Source organism: Caretta caretta, chromosome 3 (genome assembly GCF_965140235.1).
Source record: "Caretta caretta isolate rCarCar2 chromosome 3, rCarCar1.hap1, whole genome shotgun sequence".
Lineage (NCBI taxonomy): Eukaryota > Metazoa > Chordata > Testudines > Cheloniidae > Caretta > Caretta caretta.
Window position 1 is genome coordinate 103,845,283 of NC_134208.1, and position 17,708 is coordinate 103,862,990.

Below are 17,708 nucleotides of genomic sequence, written 5' to 3' on the forward strand. Positions count from 1 at the left end.
TGTGAGGTAATACCTTTTATTGGAACAGCTTGAGAAAGAAATGGTGAATTAACTTTGGAATCCTCAGGATCTCCTTGAGCCCTGCGAATCAGGTTTGTGGCTTGGATATGATACAGAATCTACTTTCTCTGCTGCCAGTTGTGCATCTTTAGCTTTAGCTGGTATTTATAAACTAATGGATTTCTATAAAAATTAACTATAAGCAGGCCATGATGTCTTGGCATATCTCAGAGACGCTTGTAAGCACAAATGTCGGTTGTTTATTTTGCCATAAAATACTTAATGGACAAATTTCAGTGTTTTATTGTAATGGTTTTGACCTCAGTGAAAAACTCGTAAGACTCCTTTGCTCCCTCCCTGCCTATCCCTGATGCTTTCATTCCACCAAATGGCAAGTTCAGTTCCCTGACTAGCCAGCAGTTGGTCCACACCAGGCCAGCTTGCAGTCTCTTCGCCACACGATGAACACGCCCCACATTGCTTGACCATATCGTGGCTGCCAGGCCATACTTGACACCATTGGCTCTTTTAATCACTTCCTCTTCCGTATCAAACGGTACCACACATGTCACGGGACCAAAGATCTCTTCTTGCATGCAGCAGGATTCATCCTTGACTTCAGCAATGACTGTAGGCAGCATGAAATAGCCATTCTGATTTCCAGTTGGAAGAGCCAAAGAATCCACTCCTTCTCCACAGAGAATTCTAGCTCCTTCAGCTCGAGCCTTCTTCACATAATTCTTTACCTGAATGGGGGAGGGCAAAAAGTTAATGTGGGAGACTGAAAATGCTGTAAAGTTCATATTTTCAATACGGATAAATCAACAGGGAACCTAGGATCCCACTGTTCCACGTTGGCATTTTCCCCCTGTCATTGACAGGGTCTCATTCCCTAGGTTTTGCAGCCAAATATATGTAAAAAGAAGTCAGAGCATTTTCCCCTGTAAGTAAACTGTTCCCTTTCTCTCATTAATCTGCTAGCCAAAACATTAATTTGTTCCTTCCTCTAAATACATTTGGAAGGGGTGGAACAATAGTCACATTATTAAAGCACAGAAGACCTGGCTCCTATCCCTTATGTATCATAGACTTCATCTATGACCATGGGCAACACACCACACCTCTCTTTGCCACAGTTTCCCCAGGTGTCACATGGGAGAGATTACATTTTCCTACCATACAAGGAAGCTCACTACATGTTGTCATGGCACTCAGACGCTACAGTGATGAGCACAACAGAAAACACAGTCAATAAACCATTACAACAATTTATGTGGTTGCTGCTATCATATGCTATCTTGAGCATACAGGTCGTGCTATTGATCTTGTTCCATCTACAGCTTTGAAACTACTGGGTGCTTTCTCCCACTCTAGGAATTCCACAGATAAATCACCGGGTTTTTTCCACTCCTTTCTTTTAAATGCTCCGTGTGAAAGAAGCCCTGAAAGGTGCCCAGAGAGACTCCCTGAGACTTAAGTCCTCCATGTAGCCAAAGAACAGGTACAGCAGAGGCAGCAACAGTGTAGGGTAATTCACCAATACGTGTCATCACTGACCTGGAGGGCCCAGCACTAGGGCCCAAAGGAAGAGATCAGTCTCTCTGCCTATTTGAACCTTCTCTTCTGTGCAAGATTGTCAGCATGTTACCAGCTCATGCCATTTGCATCAGTGGGTTTTATGATATGGACACCTGATCTCCAGCACACTGGCTGAGACCATTATACTCATTTCACATCAACCACCCAGCAGCCACCAGAGGGTAACTACTGTCACTGTCAGCCACTCATGGCCGAAGCGGAATTCCTGGAATTTGTGGACTACAAGTCTCCATGTATATACCATTACCAATTGCCCCAAAGCCACTCAGTATCCCAGAGAAAGTGTGCTTTTGCATTCCTCAGTAGTTGCATTATAAATCGGATATACTGCAATCTAAATGCAACTTGTTTTATGAGGCAAATAGGTCACCGCTATAGGCCCAACACTTAAGTCAATGAAAATGTTGCCTAATTTGGCACTGTAAGATTCATTTAAGTACTTTCACAATAACAGCTTGATCGCTTAGTTTAAAATTATTTGTCCACAGACTTTATTTTTTCTGAGGCAATAATGTGAACCTAGCCCATACACAGCAGACACCTTAATCATCAGACACTTTTTAATGACCATTTATGGGGAAATGACAGTGTGACTGGCATGGTACTAACACAGACGATGACATGGTCCTCACCACAGTCATGTACAAGTCATCTTTTCTGGAGCTTTAAAATGTGACTATAGTTCACACAGGATTTCCTCTGCAGTTACCTTTTCTAAATGCTCTTTACTTATCAGTGCCCCGATACTGGCTGTGGGATCTGAGGGACTCCCAACCTTCCACTTTCTGGCTTCTTCTACAAACCTCTTCAAAAACTCATTATAAATGCTCCTCTGAACAAAGATCCTGCTGGTGCAAAGACAGATTTCACCCTATCAAACATGAGGAGAGAAACAAAGATACTGTCAATTAATTGCAATATTGTTACTGCTGAGTGCCCAGAAATGTGCTAGGCCCCTCACAAAACACGTAAAGATAGTCCCTACCCCACAAAGAGCACAAACTAAATTTAAAGACACTCAAAATTGAGAATCCTAAACAGACTGGAGGGGAGAAAGAAGAAACGGGGACAATAATAAAATCACACGGTCACTCAATAAGGGATGTAGACATCTTGACTGTTGAGTTTATTATTAAGTCTTGGTTATTTATCTTCCCCATCACTTCTCACAGAAACATTACTTTCCATGTCTGAATGATCATTACCCTGACATCCTGGAAATGCTTTTTTTCTTTTCCTGACTTGCCAAGTTATCTTCGTACCCACTGAAATAATTTTCATAGGCTTGCTGATCGTTGCTGAAGATGTTGACAAAGAATGGGAGCATCTAGTAGTTGAATCAGGTAATTGGAACTCCTAGGGGTTTATACCTATCTGTTGTATAGACTCATTTGATTCTGGGGAAGCCACCTGACCTCTCAGTTGTTCCCTTCTAGATAAATAACTTACCTACTTTCTAGGGGGATAAGTAACTCATTTCCTATAGGTTTCAGAGTAACAGCCGTGTTAGTCTGTATTCGCAAAAAGAAAAGGAGTACTTGTGGCACCTTAGAGATTAACCAATTTATTTGAGCATAAGCTTTCGTGAGCTACAGCTCACTTCATCGGATGCACCGATGAAGTGAGCTGTAGCTCACGAAAGCTCATGCTCAAATAAATTGGTTAGTCTCTAAGGTGCCACAAGTACTCCTTTTCTTTTCCTATAATATCAAATTATTTACTATCATTGTTTCTCTGCTGCTAGGATCAAGAAAGCATCAACTTCATAAGTTTCTACCTACACCCTGCTAATGATATGGAATCTTAACAAAATACCTTTGACTATTTAAGAGTCAGACAAGGAGAAATGCATGCACATGCACACATTGCTGTTTACACACTTAATATGTAACAAGGTTAAGAGAGGGGCATCTCCCTTTACCTGATTTGCAAAGCTGGATCTCACAGTGGTAGGGATGCACTGGTCCAGATTAGCATCCTCAAAGATGATTGCAGGGTTCTTGCCTCCCAGTTCCAGAGAGAGCTTTTTGCAGTGTGGGGCACTCCTCTCCCTGATGTGCTGGGCCGTGAGCGTGCTTCCAGTGAAGGAGATCAGTGGCACATCAGGATGGGAGACAATAGCCTCCCCAGCTTTGGGGCCAGTTCCAAACACAGTGTTCACCACCCCTGGAGGGATTCCTCATGGGAACAAACACACAAAACACTCATGTCCTTTACTTTGGGGTAGCTAGGTTAATTCTGCACTCCCCTCGGAAGCCAGCAAACTACTAATAGTGCTACATTAACGAGGATGCCCTTGACTTTAAGGGTGGTTGAGCAAAATAGGAGAAATAACTAGATAAAACATTGAACTATTGGGTTTTAATCTCTGTTCTTGTATTACTACAGGGGGACCTGGTAGCCCTGCCAATAGTTAAGGTTGCCTGACACCTCCCATTATAAGGCTCAGTTTTCAGTGGGATATAACCAGTGGTGAGCTGGAGCCGGTTGTTAAATTTAGAAGCCCTTTTAGAACCGGTTGTTCCACGAGGGATAACCGGCTCCAGCCCTGGAGCACCTAAGGGGAAAATTTGGAGGGTGCAGAGCACCCACCGGCAGCTTCCCGCCCCACCCCCAGCTCACCTCTGCTCCACCTCCGCCTCCTCCCCTGAATGCGCCGCCCCGCCCGCCCCAGGCTTCCCGTGAATCAGCTGTTCGCGCGGGAAGCTGGGGCAGGCCGAGAAGCAGGCTGCAGCTTCCCACTCAGGCCCAGGGAGGCAGAGGTGAGCTGGCGCCGGTGGGCGCGAGGAGGGCCTCCCGTGCAGCAGCAGGTAACCGGGGTGGGGGAGGGGCGCAGGGGAATCGCTCCCCACCCCAGCTCACCTCCACCACCCTCGGCCTGAGTGTGAAGCCACCGCCTGCTTCTCAACCCTCCCCAGCTTCCCGCCGAACAGCTGATTCGCGGGAAGCCAGGGGAGGGAGCGGAGAAGTAGAGCGGGGCGGTGCGTTCAGTGGAGGAGGCGGAGTGGAGGTGAGGTGATCTGAGTCCAGGCGCGGGGTGGGGAGCTGCCAGTGGGTGCTCTGCACCCACCAAATTTTCCCGTGGGTGCTCCAGCCCTGGAGCACCCACGGAGTTGGCACCTAAGGTGCCACTTTTGATGCGATCAGTGGGGGAGCGGCTGCTCCCCCTGCTCCCCCCCAGCTATGCTCCCCCGCCCCTAGGAGCCAGAGGGACCTGCCGGATGCTTCCTGGGAGCTGCCCCAGGGACTCCCCACCTCACCCCCCGGCAGGTACCTCTGGCTCTTAGGGGTGGGATGGGCACCCACTACAGTGGCCCACGAGACCCTGCTGCCCGGTTCTGGGGGCAGTCAGGGAACAGGGGTGGATGGGGCAGGAGTTCTGGGGGGGGCATCAAGGAACGTGGGGGGGGTTGGATGGGGCAGGAGTCCCGTGGGGGTGGGCAACGACCCCCTCATGGGGTGACGAGGGAACCTGTTGTTAAGATTTTGGCAGCTCATCACTGGATATAAACTTGCGCCAAACTTTCACCATTAGGTCTGAAATTTTCCATGTTGGGTATCTGCTTTAGGCTGATACACTTTTCTTTCTTTTTTTTCCTGTTCTTTCTTTTAAAGTTTCAGCAAACAGTCAACAGTTCAGCCATTTCTGAGAATTAATTTAAGAAAAAACTCATTGTTTTGCCCAGGTTAAAGATATTCCTGCAGCCATTTTCTCTGGAAGTTCTAATGCCTACATACTTGAGGAGAGGGACTTGACGTTTGGCAGAGAAGTCCCTTTGATGTCAGAAATGGGCCTTTTGCTGGTGCTGTGAAAAACTGCACCCATCGGGACAAGTTATAAGACACTGAAAAATCACAGACTGTACATGGTCAGTGGAGGCTTGTTAACTGCGAATCTTTACTAGGAAATAAAAGTGTATTAACTCGAGCTGGCTAACATGAACTAAAATCAGTGAAGAGAAGAGTGTTTGCAGCTTTCACACAAGTTAGCAGGTTGAACTGAAGACTATGGGGTAGACCTAGGGGTTAACTTGACCTGCTAATTTGTGTGAGGACCACTAAGTTCCTTGTCTTCACTAGAATTTTACCTTGTGTTAGTTAACTGAAAGTAGCTAGTTTTTCTTCATGAAGACACAGCCTTAGAGGTTGGCAGCTCTATTTTCTGAAGCTTCCATCTGTACTGAGCATGCTTCAACCTGGGGATGAAGGATGAGCAGTACTTTCTCTGCAATTGCTGCTCCCAGCTACTGGGGACCAATGTGGCACCAGGCACAGGAACTGAGAACAGACAGACTTTTCCCTATGCTCTCCACATTCCCCCTGCTGGCACTCAAGTACTGTGGAGGGAGAAACAGCCTAATGGAATGCAGAGGTGAGGTGAAGGGAATACATGGCGATGTGGAGATGGTGGCAGGGGGAGGGAAGGTATGGGAGAGAGGCAGGGATAGAAATCAGTTCTCCAGGGCAGAATTCAGCTCCCTTAACCCGGTGATCATCCTTTCTCCTCCTGCAATCCTCAGCCTCATTCACTGTGCACCTTCCAACTTCTGCAACAAAGGAGGCAACAGACAGTAGGGGTCCCTGTGCCGAAGGCGTTTCCAAATTACCTGCTTTACCCAGAAGTTTGCACATCATCCAAGCAGTGACAGATGTCATCTCACTGGGCTTGGCGATGACAGTGTTTCCAGATGCAATGGCTGGGGCTATTTTCCAGGTCAGCAAGTAAAGTGGCAAATTCCAAGGACTTATTAAACCAGCTACAAAGGAAAAAAGAAAAGGACAAAATCAAGAGGCCAAATGTATTGGGACAGGAGATTTGAATTTGATGCCCAGGCTTGGCACCTCCTACCCAGATGGAAGCCAAAGCTTCAGTATGGCAGGACAATGAAGGAAATTCTGCTATAGCTTTTACACCCGTACCTTATTCTTAATGGTACAGTGAATCCTACAATAAGGGCCATTTCTAATGGCCAACGCCTTCTGAATAACCCATCTAAACTATGCCAAACATTTCCAGTGCAAATATATTTGACCGCCTCAACTGAACAACTGATTTTTGCTGTACTTTTGTCCCAGTGTAGCAGAGAGACATTGCAGTAGGAGCTTTGTCATGCCCTACAGTCAGGTCCAGGTGTTCAGAATTCACAATTCAATGATGTGCAAATCGAAAATTTTTGTTTTGTTTTAACAAATACGCATAGATTGCCACTTCTGGCCCTTGTCAAATATTAGAGCTGAGTGCATCAGGCACAATGAATAATTTACCTGATGAATTTAGTCCAGGATAATAATGAACAGACTGCCTTCCTCAAATTGCTGTGCTATTTAAATTTATTCAATTACTATCTTCATGAATATTCTTACTTTGTGTATTTATCACAAATATTTGAAACCCAAGCTGTGATGCTTAGTTGTGATTGGTTATGTGATACTCCTTGTTGCTAGATAGGTCCATCAATGGCTATTAGCCAGGATGGGCAGGAATGGTGTCCCTAGCCTCTGTTTGCCAGAAGCTGGGAATGGGCGACAGGGAATGGATCACTTGATGGTTACCTGTTCTGTTCATTCTCTCTGGGGCACCTGGCGCTGGCCACTGTCGGAAGACAGGATACTGGGCTAGATGGACCTTTGGTCTGACCCCGTATGGACGTTCTTATGTTAGATTGAAAGAGAGTGAACAGAGTTCCAACAAAGGCATGTGTAACGAATTTAAAATTTGATGTCTGTGAGCATTTTTGGTCAGTAAGACTCAGATTTTCAATTGCTCATGAGAAGAGAACTAAACAGGTCAAATTCATTAAACAATGTATTAAATAATCAAACTGATATAAAATATTTGCACCATTATTCACGTAGCTCTAAAACAATATATGTATTCAGACTTTCTCTGACGTGACAGCGCCATCTTGTAGCTAGCTTTCCAAAAATAACAGATATAAATATGCAAGCATTAAAAAATGCTCACCATTGACATAGCTCTGCTCCCACTGAAGTCATTGTGAGCTTTGCCAATTGGTATCAACAAGAGCAGAATTAAGTCAATTCTAAGTGTTTTTGAAAATCCCACCCATCCAGACAGTATGTGTCTACATACCACATGTACATACTTCCAGACATATGATAAATACAAATACAGAGAAGATTTTGAGGATGGGAAGTGTCCTACTGTGGGAAGAGGGAACTTTTTAGGATAAATGTTGGAATAGCGCGATAAATGTTGTAATAGGATAAATGTTGTAATTGTTCACTGATTTTGCGGCATGCGGGTGCCAGAGTTCACAGTGGAGTGTCCAAGCTTAACATGGGATCTAGAAGCAGTAAACATTAACTTTATGAGAATCCTTTCTCCCTCTGCGCTTGTGAATGCTGCCTGAAGTTAAAAAAATAAGCAGCAGAGCACAAGGCCCCCATTTTTCTTACTTTTTCCCTCTCTTGGTAGACATCCTGCCTCGCTTTTCAGCACTTGTCCTTTGAGAATACCCACCAATGCCTACTGGAGTTCTCACTGTGTAATGCATACAGTCCATGTGGTCCATCTGAGTGCATTCTGTGGTATGGTGAAGGATAGAAGATGCAAAGAACCGGAAATTGTATGCTGCCCGTGGGATGTCCACTGTTCTAGCAAATGTAATTGTTTTTCCTGAAAGAGAAAAGTAACAAGCATGCCATTGTGTCATTATCAAGCACTTTATCCCAAGGGAAAAACTAACATATTTATATAATACCATAAGTGTGCATACTGCTGTACACACAGGAAGACAAGCATCTGCCCTGAAGAGCTTCCAAATGAAGAGCCCTGAACTAGGATTCCTACCCACTACCTAGGGAAAAACTTTGTTGGTGATGATAAATGGTGAAGTAATTAGATGCTTGGAAAGCATCGTGAATAGCGTAAGTACAAATTATAGCGTAAACAACCATTTAGAGGATAAGCTCTTTGGCGGCTGTTTTTGTCATCCGTGTGCACACTGTGCCGGGCACAATGAGGCCCTGGATTCTTGTCTGGGAGCCTCTAGGCACCACTACCACTATAGATTAAATAGATGATTTTATAGTACATCCATAGGACTGGTAATGCTTCGCTCTTCGGGAGCATCCTCTGTCTGAGGACCTCAAAGTGCTGTATGAATAGTGATTAAATTTAGCCTCAGCCCCTCTGTGCCGCAGGTATTGCCATCCATATTTTGTAGCGAAGAAAACAGAGGCATGGAGGAGTTAAGAGGCCCACATTTTCAAAACCAGCATCTAGTACTGAGTGTCCAAGATTAGAAACATAGCACTTCTGAAAATCAAACCCAAGGACTGTCTAGTTTGGCACACAAAATTTGTGGCAACTTTAAAAATTTGACTCGAACGGATCCAATCACACAGACAGCCTGCATTAGAGTCAAGAATAGGACCTGGCCATTGTGACTCAGTCCTGATATTTAACAAGACCCTCCTTCTCTATAACCTCTTTGGGGAACAGACAAAGAGATGGATGAATTCTTCCTTTACCTTGATCTTTTGATTCTGCTTGTGCAAATGCCTCCAGGTCATGCTCGATCAGGTCTGCTAACTTGTTCATTATCTGAGATCTTTCCTGAGGGCTTTTGGAGGACCAGCCTAGAAAGGCATCTCTGGCAGCTGTGACTGCAGCTTCTACCTGAAAGAATAAAGCAGAGATGGCAAACTTCAAGAGTGCTTCATGGGGGGAAAACAAAATCAATAGAGCCATTGAGACTAAAGATCTTTTGAGTCACCTTGTCCTTGCAGAAGACTGTTCCTTCCTTACATTATAGTCTCAGGTGGTGTGTCCAGTTGCCATCCCTCAGTCTTCTCAAGAGACAACCCACAATCTAACCAACATTAAGAGGGCATTCTTCTTGATACTCTGCCTAAAATTTAACTCTCTTCTTTCTTCTAGTTATACTCCTTTTTTATCACTTCTTGATGGTTACAGCCTTCCGTTTTTTTGAGACAGTTACTTCTCTTTTCCTTTTGTCCCACTCATTTAAACAAATGAAACATATTTCATTCTTTAAAATCTTTCCTGTAGGTCAGTCCCTCTCATCTGGTTAATCATTGCAGTGGCCCTTCTAGAAATTCCTTCCAGTTTCCTGGTGTCTCTCTAGGAACATGGGCGTTGCCATATCAGATTAGACCTGTAGACCATCTACTCCACCCTCCTGTCTCCAGCAGTAGCCAAGATAAGATGCTTCAGAGGAAAGTGCAAGCAATACAGCTATGGAATAACCTGCCCAAAGGAAAAGTTTCATGCTAATCCTATAATTTGGAACTTCACTTATGCCCCAAAACAAGAGAATTTATCTCCCTTCCAAAGCTCTGGGGTTTTTCATTCTTACTAGTGTGAGGTGCCAGGACAATAAACAGCATCCCAGATGCAGTCTCATATATGGCCTATCTCAGTCCCTTCTAGGAACACTGCAGCATATTTTGCAGATGCAGGCCCCTCATTTGAGGCAGTGCCTCCAGCATTACCTTCTCTGACCTCTGCCAACCCTCAGGAGGAAGGTAAAACAGAACCATTACATCATCTAGTCTGATCTCCTGTGTATCACAAGCTATTAAATTTCACCCAGTTACCCCCATTCTAAGCCCTGTTTGGCTAAAGCGTGTCTTCTAGAAAAGCATCCAGTTTTGTTCTGAAGACATCAAGAGATGTAGTTGGTAGTTTGTTCCAATAGTAAATCACCTTCACGGTCAAGACACAAATTTTTATTTCTAATTTGAATTAATTGAGCTTCAGCTTCCAGCCATTGGTCTTGTTATACCTTTCTCCGCTAGATTGACAGCCCTTTAATACCTTGTATTTTCTTCCCATGTAGGTACTTATACACTGTAAACTGGTCACCTATCCATCTTTTTTTTTTGATAAGCTAAACAGACTGAGCTTCTTCAGTGTCTCACTGTAAGGTATCTTCTCCAGCCCTTAAATCCTTTTTTGTGGCTCTTTTTTTTTTTATACCCACTCCATTTATTCAACATCCTTTTAAAAATGTGGATACCAGAACTGGATTCCTGAATCAGTATCACCAACGCCAGTTATAGAGGTGAAATCACCTCCCTACGCCTGAGTACTACTTCTCTACTTATACATCCAAGGATCACCCAAGCTTTGGATGGCTTGTTGGTCTAGAGGTCGGATTCTCACTTAGGATATAAGCAGTCCTGTGTTCAAATCCTGGACAAGCCCAGTTTTCAGGCTGGAAATAGGCATAAATCTGTGACAGTGATTATCCATTGGAACAATGTACCAAGGGTTGTGGTGGATTCTCCATCAATGACAACTTTTAAATCAAGATTTGGATATTTATCTAAAAGATCTGCTCTAGAAACTATTTTGGGGAAGTTCAGTGTGGTACAGGAGAGCAGACTAGATGATCACAATGGTCCCTTCTAACCTTGAAATCTAGGACTCTATGAAGCCCTTTTTTTGCCACAGCATCACACTGGAAGCTCACATTCAGTTACTTGTCGTCTATGCTTCTGAGATTCTCTTCAGAGTCATTGCTTTCCAGGATAGAGCCCCACATTGCGTGGGCCTTCATTCCTTACCTCTAGAGATATTACTTTCATTTGGCTGTACTGAAACATTTTGTTGGAATAGGGCCAGCTTCGCCAGCAATCCAGATAGCTCTGTACGACTGCCCCGTCCTGACTCTGCTAATCTTTGTGTCACCCACAAATTTTATCAGCAGTGATTTTATATTTACTTCCAGATCATTGTTGAAAATTTTGAATCGCATCAGGCCTATTACTGATCCCTGCAGAACTCCATTCGAAACACCCTCAGTTGAATGATTCCCCATTGATGACTACCTTTTTGATATCTGTTAGTTAGCCAGTTTGTAGTCTATTTAATGTTTGCTTATTGATATTGTATAGTGCTAATTTTTTAAGCAGAATGTCAAACGCTATTACATCAAATGCCTTACAAAAGTCTTCTACATTTACACACTTACCATTATTAACCAAACTTGTAATCTCATCGAAGAATGAAATCAGGTTTGCTTGTCAGGACCTATTTTTCATAAAACCATGTTAAATGGCATCAATTATATACCTATCCTTTAATTCTTTATCAACTGTTTCCCACATCAGCTTTTCCATTATTTTGCCTAGGATTTATATCAGGCTATAGTTACTGGGTTATCCTGCTTCCCCTTTTTGAATATTAGCACATTAGTACTCTTCCAGTCTTCACGAAGTTCTCCAGTATTCCAAGGTATAATAAACATGAAAATCAGCGGGCCAGAGATCTATTCAGCCAATTCTTTTAGCCCTTTTGGGGGCAATTAATCCAGATCTGCTGATTTAAAAATGTTTATCCCTAACAGATATTTTTAACATCCTCCTTTGTTACTAATGGAATAGAAAGTACTTCATCATCCTCAGGATATAAGTACATGATATCCTGCTTTCCAAATACAAAAAATACTATATTTATGAATCATTAACAATTTCATCATCTCCATACAGTAATGAGTGTATACCTTTTATAGGATTTCTTTTGTCCCTAGTATATAAAAAAAATTCCTATTGTCCTTAGCTCTGCCACCCATGAAATTTTCCCTGGTGTCTTTAGCTTCCCCTTTCTATTTTTTACACTTCATAGCTTCTAATTTATATCGACAGCTACCAGTTTCTCTTTTTATCGATTTCCTATAGGGTGTTTTAAAATTCTAATTACTGCCTTCACTTTGCCACTGAACTAGAATGGGCTTCGTTTCTTGATTGGGGATTCATGACTTTTGGCCATCTAATAAACCATTCTTAAAGAGCTCTCAATTTTCAGTCACATTTTCCTGTCTATATTTTTCTTCCCAAACAATTTCCCTCAGCTTTAGGAAATTAGCCCTTTTTAAAGACGTGTGCACGCCAGACACAGGTTGGGACTGCCCTCTCTTTGCCCATGCTGAATATAATCAGGTCAGTATCACTGGTCTTAAGGTAACCAGTAACTTCCAGACCTATGATTAATTTATCTTTATCTGTCATGATGAGGTCAAAAATAGAATTGCCTTGGGTTGGGTGCAATACAGTTTATGTTAGGAAATTATCATCTATGAACTCTAATGGTGTTTTAATACTGCTTGCATAGCTGCTGACTGGATCCAGCACTCATCACTCCAATTGAAGTCCCCTGTAACATACCTTTCCTTTTCACACATTATGGTGAGGTGATGAGTTTACCATTTAAAGAGATGAGACAAAGGCTGGGAGAAATAGGGGCACAGAGAAGTGAAGTGTCCTGCACAAGGTCACACAGCAGGTCACTGGCTAAGCCAGGAACAGAACACGGGGCTCCGGACTCCCTATTCATTTGACCACATTGACCCACCCCCGACTCCTTTTTTAAAATACCCTGCTCATCCACCCTTCCGCCACTAGGTGCCATCCTGCTGCTGTGGCTGCTTCTCCCTTTCCTCTTTCCACTGCCACTTCCACACCATGCTGTATGCCTCAGTGCAGTAGCTCATCAGAGGAGGAAGCTGCCTGATCCAGAACTAATTGCCCCATGTAGTATCCAGAGATTCCCCTCTTCCTGAACATTTTGGTGATTTTTATAGGTATGGGGTGTGAGCACTACAGAGGGATTCTCCCAGGCCAAGAGGGGAAGACAGCCTGAGGAAAAGAAAAAAAAAACGTGGGGGCAAGGAGGAGAGATGGGGAAGAAGGAAATGGAAGGGAATTAATCTAAGGAGAAAACGAAAAGGAAGAGGAGATACGGAGATAGAAATACAATGAGAGGGATGGTGCAAAGAGTTATAGAGAAAATAGACTGAAGTTGACTGAGGAAAAGAATCAGAGAGAGAAGGGTCAAAAAAAAAAAAAAAAACAAATGAGCCAAGACAGACAATGTGTGTAATCAAAATGTAATTATAAACCCATGTTTATTGTCATATATACTTCCCCTGCCCTCCTCCATATAAGAAAGGAGAAATAACAGACTAAAAACCGGAGAGAAAGCACAATTTAAAAAAAGCTGGATGTTAAAATGTTAGTCAAAGTACACATGGTAAAGTAAATTTGTTTCTCTCCATCAGGAATTGTAGGAGGACAAGACCCCTTAGGATAAAGGGGTTTTGCCAGACCTCGGTGTCCATGGGAACCAGTGTTCCTGTATGTGAATGAGGGAGACTAACCTACTTACTAGGGTTAAGTTTGATGTTGGCTGTTTGAATATTTATATGAGCCCAATCCTGCAAACCCTTATGCATGTGAATAGCCCTACTTACGTGGCCACTGACCCAGTACTGAATTCTAATACAGCAGGTGCTTATTTTCATGTCTTAATATATCTCCTAAAATGCAGTCAACTGCACCTGGTATTTTATATTACTGTGCTAATAAGCAATGGTCATATAACCACCACCCTATACTGGAAACCTACTGACGGCTATACTTACCTACATGCTTCCAGCTTCCATCCAGGACACACCACACGATCCATTGTCTACAGCCAAGCTCTACGATACAACCGCATTTGCTCCAATCCCTCAGGCAGAGACAAACACCTACAAGATCTCTATCAAGCATTCTTAAAACTACAATACCCACCTGCTGAAGTGAAAAAACAGATTGACAGAGCCAGAAGAGTACCCAGAAGTCACCTACTACAGGACAGGCCCAACAAAGAAAACAACAGAACACCACTAGCCGTCACCTTCAGCCCCCAACTAAAACCCCTCCAACACATCATCAAGGATCTACAACCTATCCTGAAGGACGACCCATCACTCTCACAGATCTTGGGAGACAGACCAGTCCTCGCTTACAGACAGCCCCCCAACCTGAAGCAAATACTCTCCAGCAACCACACACCACACAACACACACACTAACCCAGGAACCTATCCTTGCAACAAAGCCCATTGCCAACTCTGTCCACATATTTATTCAAGTGACACCATCATAGAACCTAATCACATTAGCCACACTATCAGGGGTTCGTTCACCTGCACATCTACCAATGTGATATATGTCATCATGTGCCAGCAATGCCCCTCTGCCATGTACATTGGCCAAACCGGACAGTCTCTATGCAAAAGAATAAATGGACACAAATCTGACATCAGGAATCATAACATTCAAAAACCGGTAGGAGAACACTTCAACCTCTCTGGTCACTCAGTAACAGACTTAAAGGTGGCAATTTTGCAACAGAAAAGCTTCAAAAACAGACTCCAATTAGAAACTGCTGAGCTTGAATTAATATGCAAACTAGATACCATTAACCTGGATTTGAATAGAGACTGTGAGTGGCTGGGTCATTACACATATTGAATCTATTTCCCCATGTTAAGTATCCTCACACCTTCTTGTGAACTGTCTAAATGGGTCATCTTGATTATCACTACAAAAGTTTTTTTCTCCTGCTGATTATAGCTCATCTTAATTAATTAGCCTCTAACAGTTGGTATGGCTACTTCTACCTTTTCATGTTCTCTGTGTGTGTGTGTGTATGTATTATATATATATATATAATCTTCTTACTATATGTTCCATTCTATGCATCCGATGAAGTGGGATGTAGCCCACAAAAGCTTATGCTCTAATAAATTTGTTAGTCTCTAAGGTGCCACAAGTACTCCTGTTCTTTTTTTGGTATTTCAATATCTTCCACTGGAGGACTCTACACCCGCCCCTAACTCCCAGCTTTGTAGAGCCTCCCCACTTGTGTTCAGCAGCCCACCGGCCTAAGCAGAAAACTTCACTAAGTTGATTGGTGCCTAAGTGTAGTTCCTAAGGCGCATGCTGTAGTTGACTCCGAAAACTGAACGAGAAGCTAGTGTTCCTTCAAATATGCATTACCTTACACTTAGATATCTAGAATTTAGCCTGCTATGATGCCCCATAACCTATTTTTGTTCGGTCCTTCTGGCATGCTCACAAATCTCCCTGTTACTGTTATAATTATTTGTGCATCTACTTATGTGAATAAACAAAATGGGGACCCACGTAGCGTTTATGCATGAAAAAAACAATTCTTCAAGCACAAAGAGGTTTTGTACGGACATGATTTTACATTAAGCATATTCTAGCAAAGGCAGCCTGGTTACACTTTAACTATTAGTTATCAGCACCTTGCAAATATTTACCCAACCAAAATTATGGTGCTAAAGGTTTCTGCTGAAAAAGGAAAATGAGATCAACACGATTGATACATATGTGAAAGAGGTATTCTTTTAATAAGACCACTTATTCTGAAAATGAAACAATTTTGAGCACTTATTAGTCAACATTTTGAAAGCCCTTGGAGTGTAATATAACTCCTTTCCGTTCATCTGTCCCCTCGCTGAACCCAGCACACTACATTGTACACACCTCTAACTTCGTTGCTTATAAGCAGTACTTCGCCATAAACTAAATGGCAGTTTCCAGAATATGTGTCTTGTTGCAAATGATGTGGCAAAAAACATGCAGCAAAGATTAATTGCAGGGCTGAAAAGGAATATTGCTTTTCTGCTCTCATTGATTAGAGCAGGCTACTGCAGTGTACAGAAATCACATTCATGCAGCTGCACTAAAATGATTTGTTACCCTTTCACCTGCAATATCAATGTTCTAAATGCTCAAACTCCATCTGCAGAGATCAAACCTCAGGAAGGCTGAGAGATTTTGATCCTGTTTCATGGAAAGAGCCCTGGTGTGCAAAGTCCTTTGAACGAGTAGTAGAAATTAAAGATATTAAGGAAGAAGATACTCATTTGGATACAGTGTCTCCAGGGCTGTTCATGGAGTGGAGATGAACAGCTCCTTTTTTCCTGACTCTGGTGTTATCATCTGCAAACTGCTGATGTGACCATTGCCTTCAACTTGCATTCTGCAAGACGGAGGACTCCATCCTCTGCTGGTGTAATTGACGAACCTCCAGTGAAGTAATTGAAAACTGCACTGATTGACACTAGATGAGGACCAGATCCATAGCTTTTAATAGTGAACAGTGTGTCAAAAAGGATTTGTTCCTGGAGCAATGTTACCTGGCCTTGTAGTAATGTTAAGAACTTATTCATTTAAATATAAACAATTAATCACTAGAACATTCCTCTTCCTGATTTCTCCACCTTCCACCCCACAAACAACTGCACTGATGTTATTTATGCTCCCATTCTTATTTTGCCTTCTGTTAGTGAAACTGCTGTACTCACCTCTTCTTTTCCGCTGTCTGGTACTCTGCAATACACGTCTCCCGTGGATGGATCATAGGAGTCTATGTAGGAGGAACAAGGGACAAATTTACCATTTATGAAGTTCTCCAACACTAAGAGAGTCTTTGGGCCAGCCATTGTCAACAGCTGGCTTCATCTGCGATTTCTTTCAGCTGTCAGTTTATACTGCTGGTCTCATATCTAGTTACACTACAAGCCTGAGCTCCACCCCTTCTTTCTCGCTCTCCCTCTCCAGTGTGAGTGAGAGAAACGCGACAAATAACCCCTTGTGTGCCAGCAGAAACAAATGAGCAGGAAAAGGGTTGCTTTTCCTACCGTTCACCAAGAATATTCTGTGCTGTTTAAGAAGGGTGGCAGGATCAGCAAAAATCTTGATGGCAGGACAAAAAAGATGTAAAGCCCCAAACTAGAACAGAGTGGGACAAACAGTGGTGGGGGGGGGGGGAAATTGCTCCCCTCCAGTACATTTTCTAGCTTCTTTTTCAGTCTAAACGTCCCTTGCGTAACAATTCCACAGTATAAAACACCTTCCCATCAGGAAGTTTCTTCTGTCGTTTACTTAAGCAGTTTTGTTTTACTTGCCTGAGAAATAGAAGCAGACATAAATATTGTCTGCCGAGATTTTTCTCAAACTGTGCAGATTGTTTCAATAAGGAAATCCCCTGTCATCAAAGTGTATACATCATCATATTGCTGTATTCAAAACGTATTCCTCAACAACCCCAACTTCAAACTCAATGAACAGTGCTACAACAACAGGGTCAGATAAGTACCCAGACAGCATGCAGACTGGTGTCAAAAGCCAGTACAATGGCCTTTTCGTGTGTTTTGAAACCGGAAGGGCTGCAGGCAAAACCAGCCATTCAGCCGTTCTGCTGTACCCACTGGGCATTGAATCTCAAGCCTTACTGGATAGCATAATGGAGAGGTGCCA

The 17,708-nt window shown here is 43.1% G+C and overlaps 1 protein-coding gene across 1 annotated transcript; it reads right to left on the bottom strand.

The window, feature by feature from the left end:
• On the bottom strand, nt 1-16,966 carry ALDH8A1 (aldehyde dehydrogenase 8 family member A1). Its single transcript, XM_048844500.2, has 7 exons — nt 16,754-16,966; nt 9,097-9,244; nt 8,084-8,239; nt 6,207-6,356; nt 3,521-3,777; nt 2,309-2,470; nt 1-746 (listed from the first exon to the last, which is right to left on the bottom strand). The coding sequence occupies exons 1-7, from the start codon at nt 16,889-16,891 to the stop codon at nt 294-296; spliced, it is 1,464 nt and encodes a 487-aa protein (XP_048700457.1). The 5' UTR covers nt 16,892-16,966; the 3' UTR covers nt 1-293.
• Nucleotides 16,967-17,708: the final 742 nt, after the last annotated feature.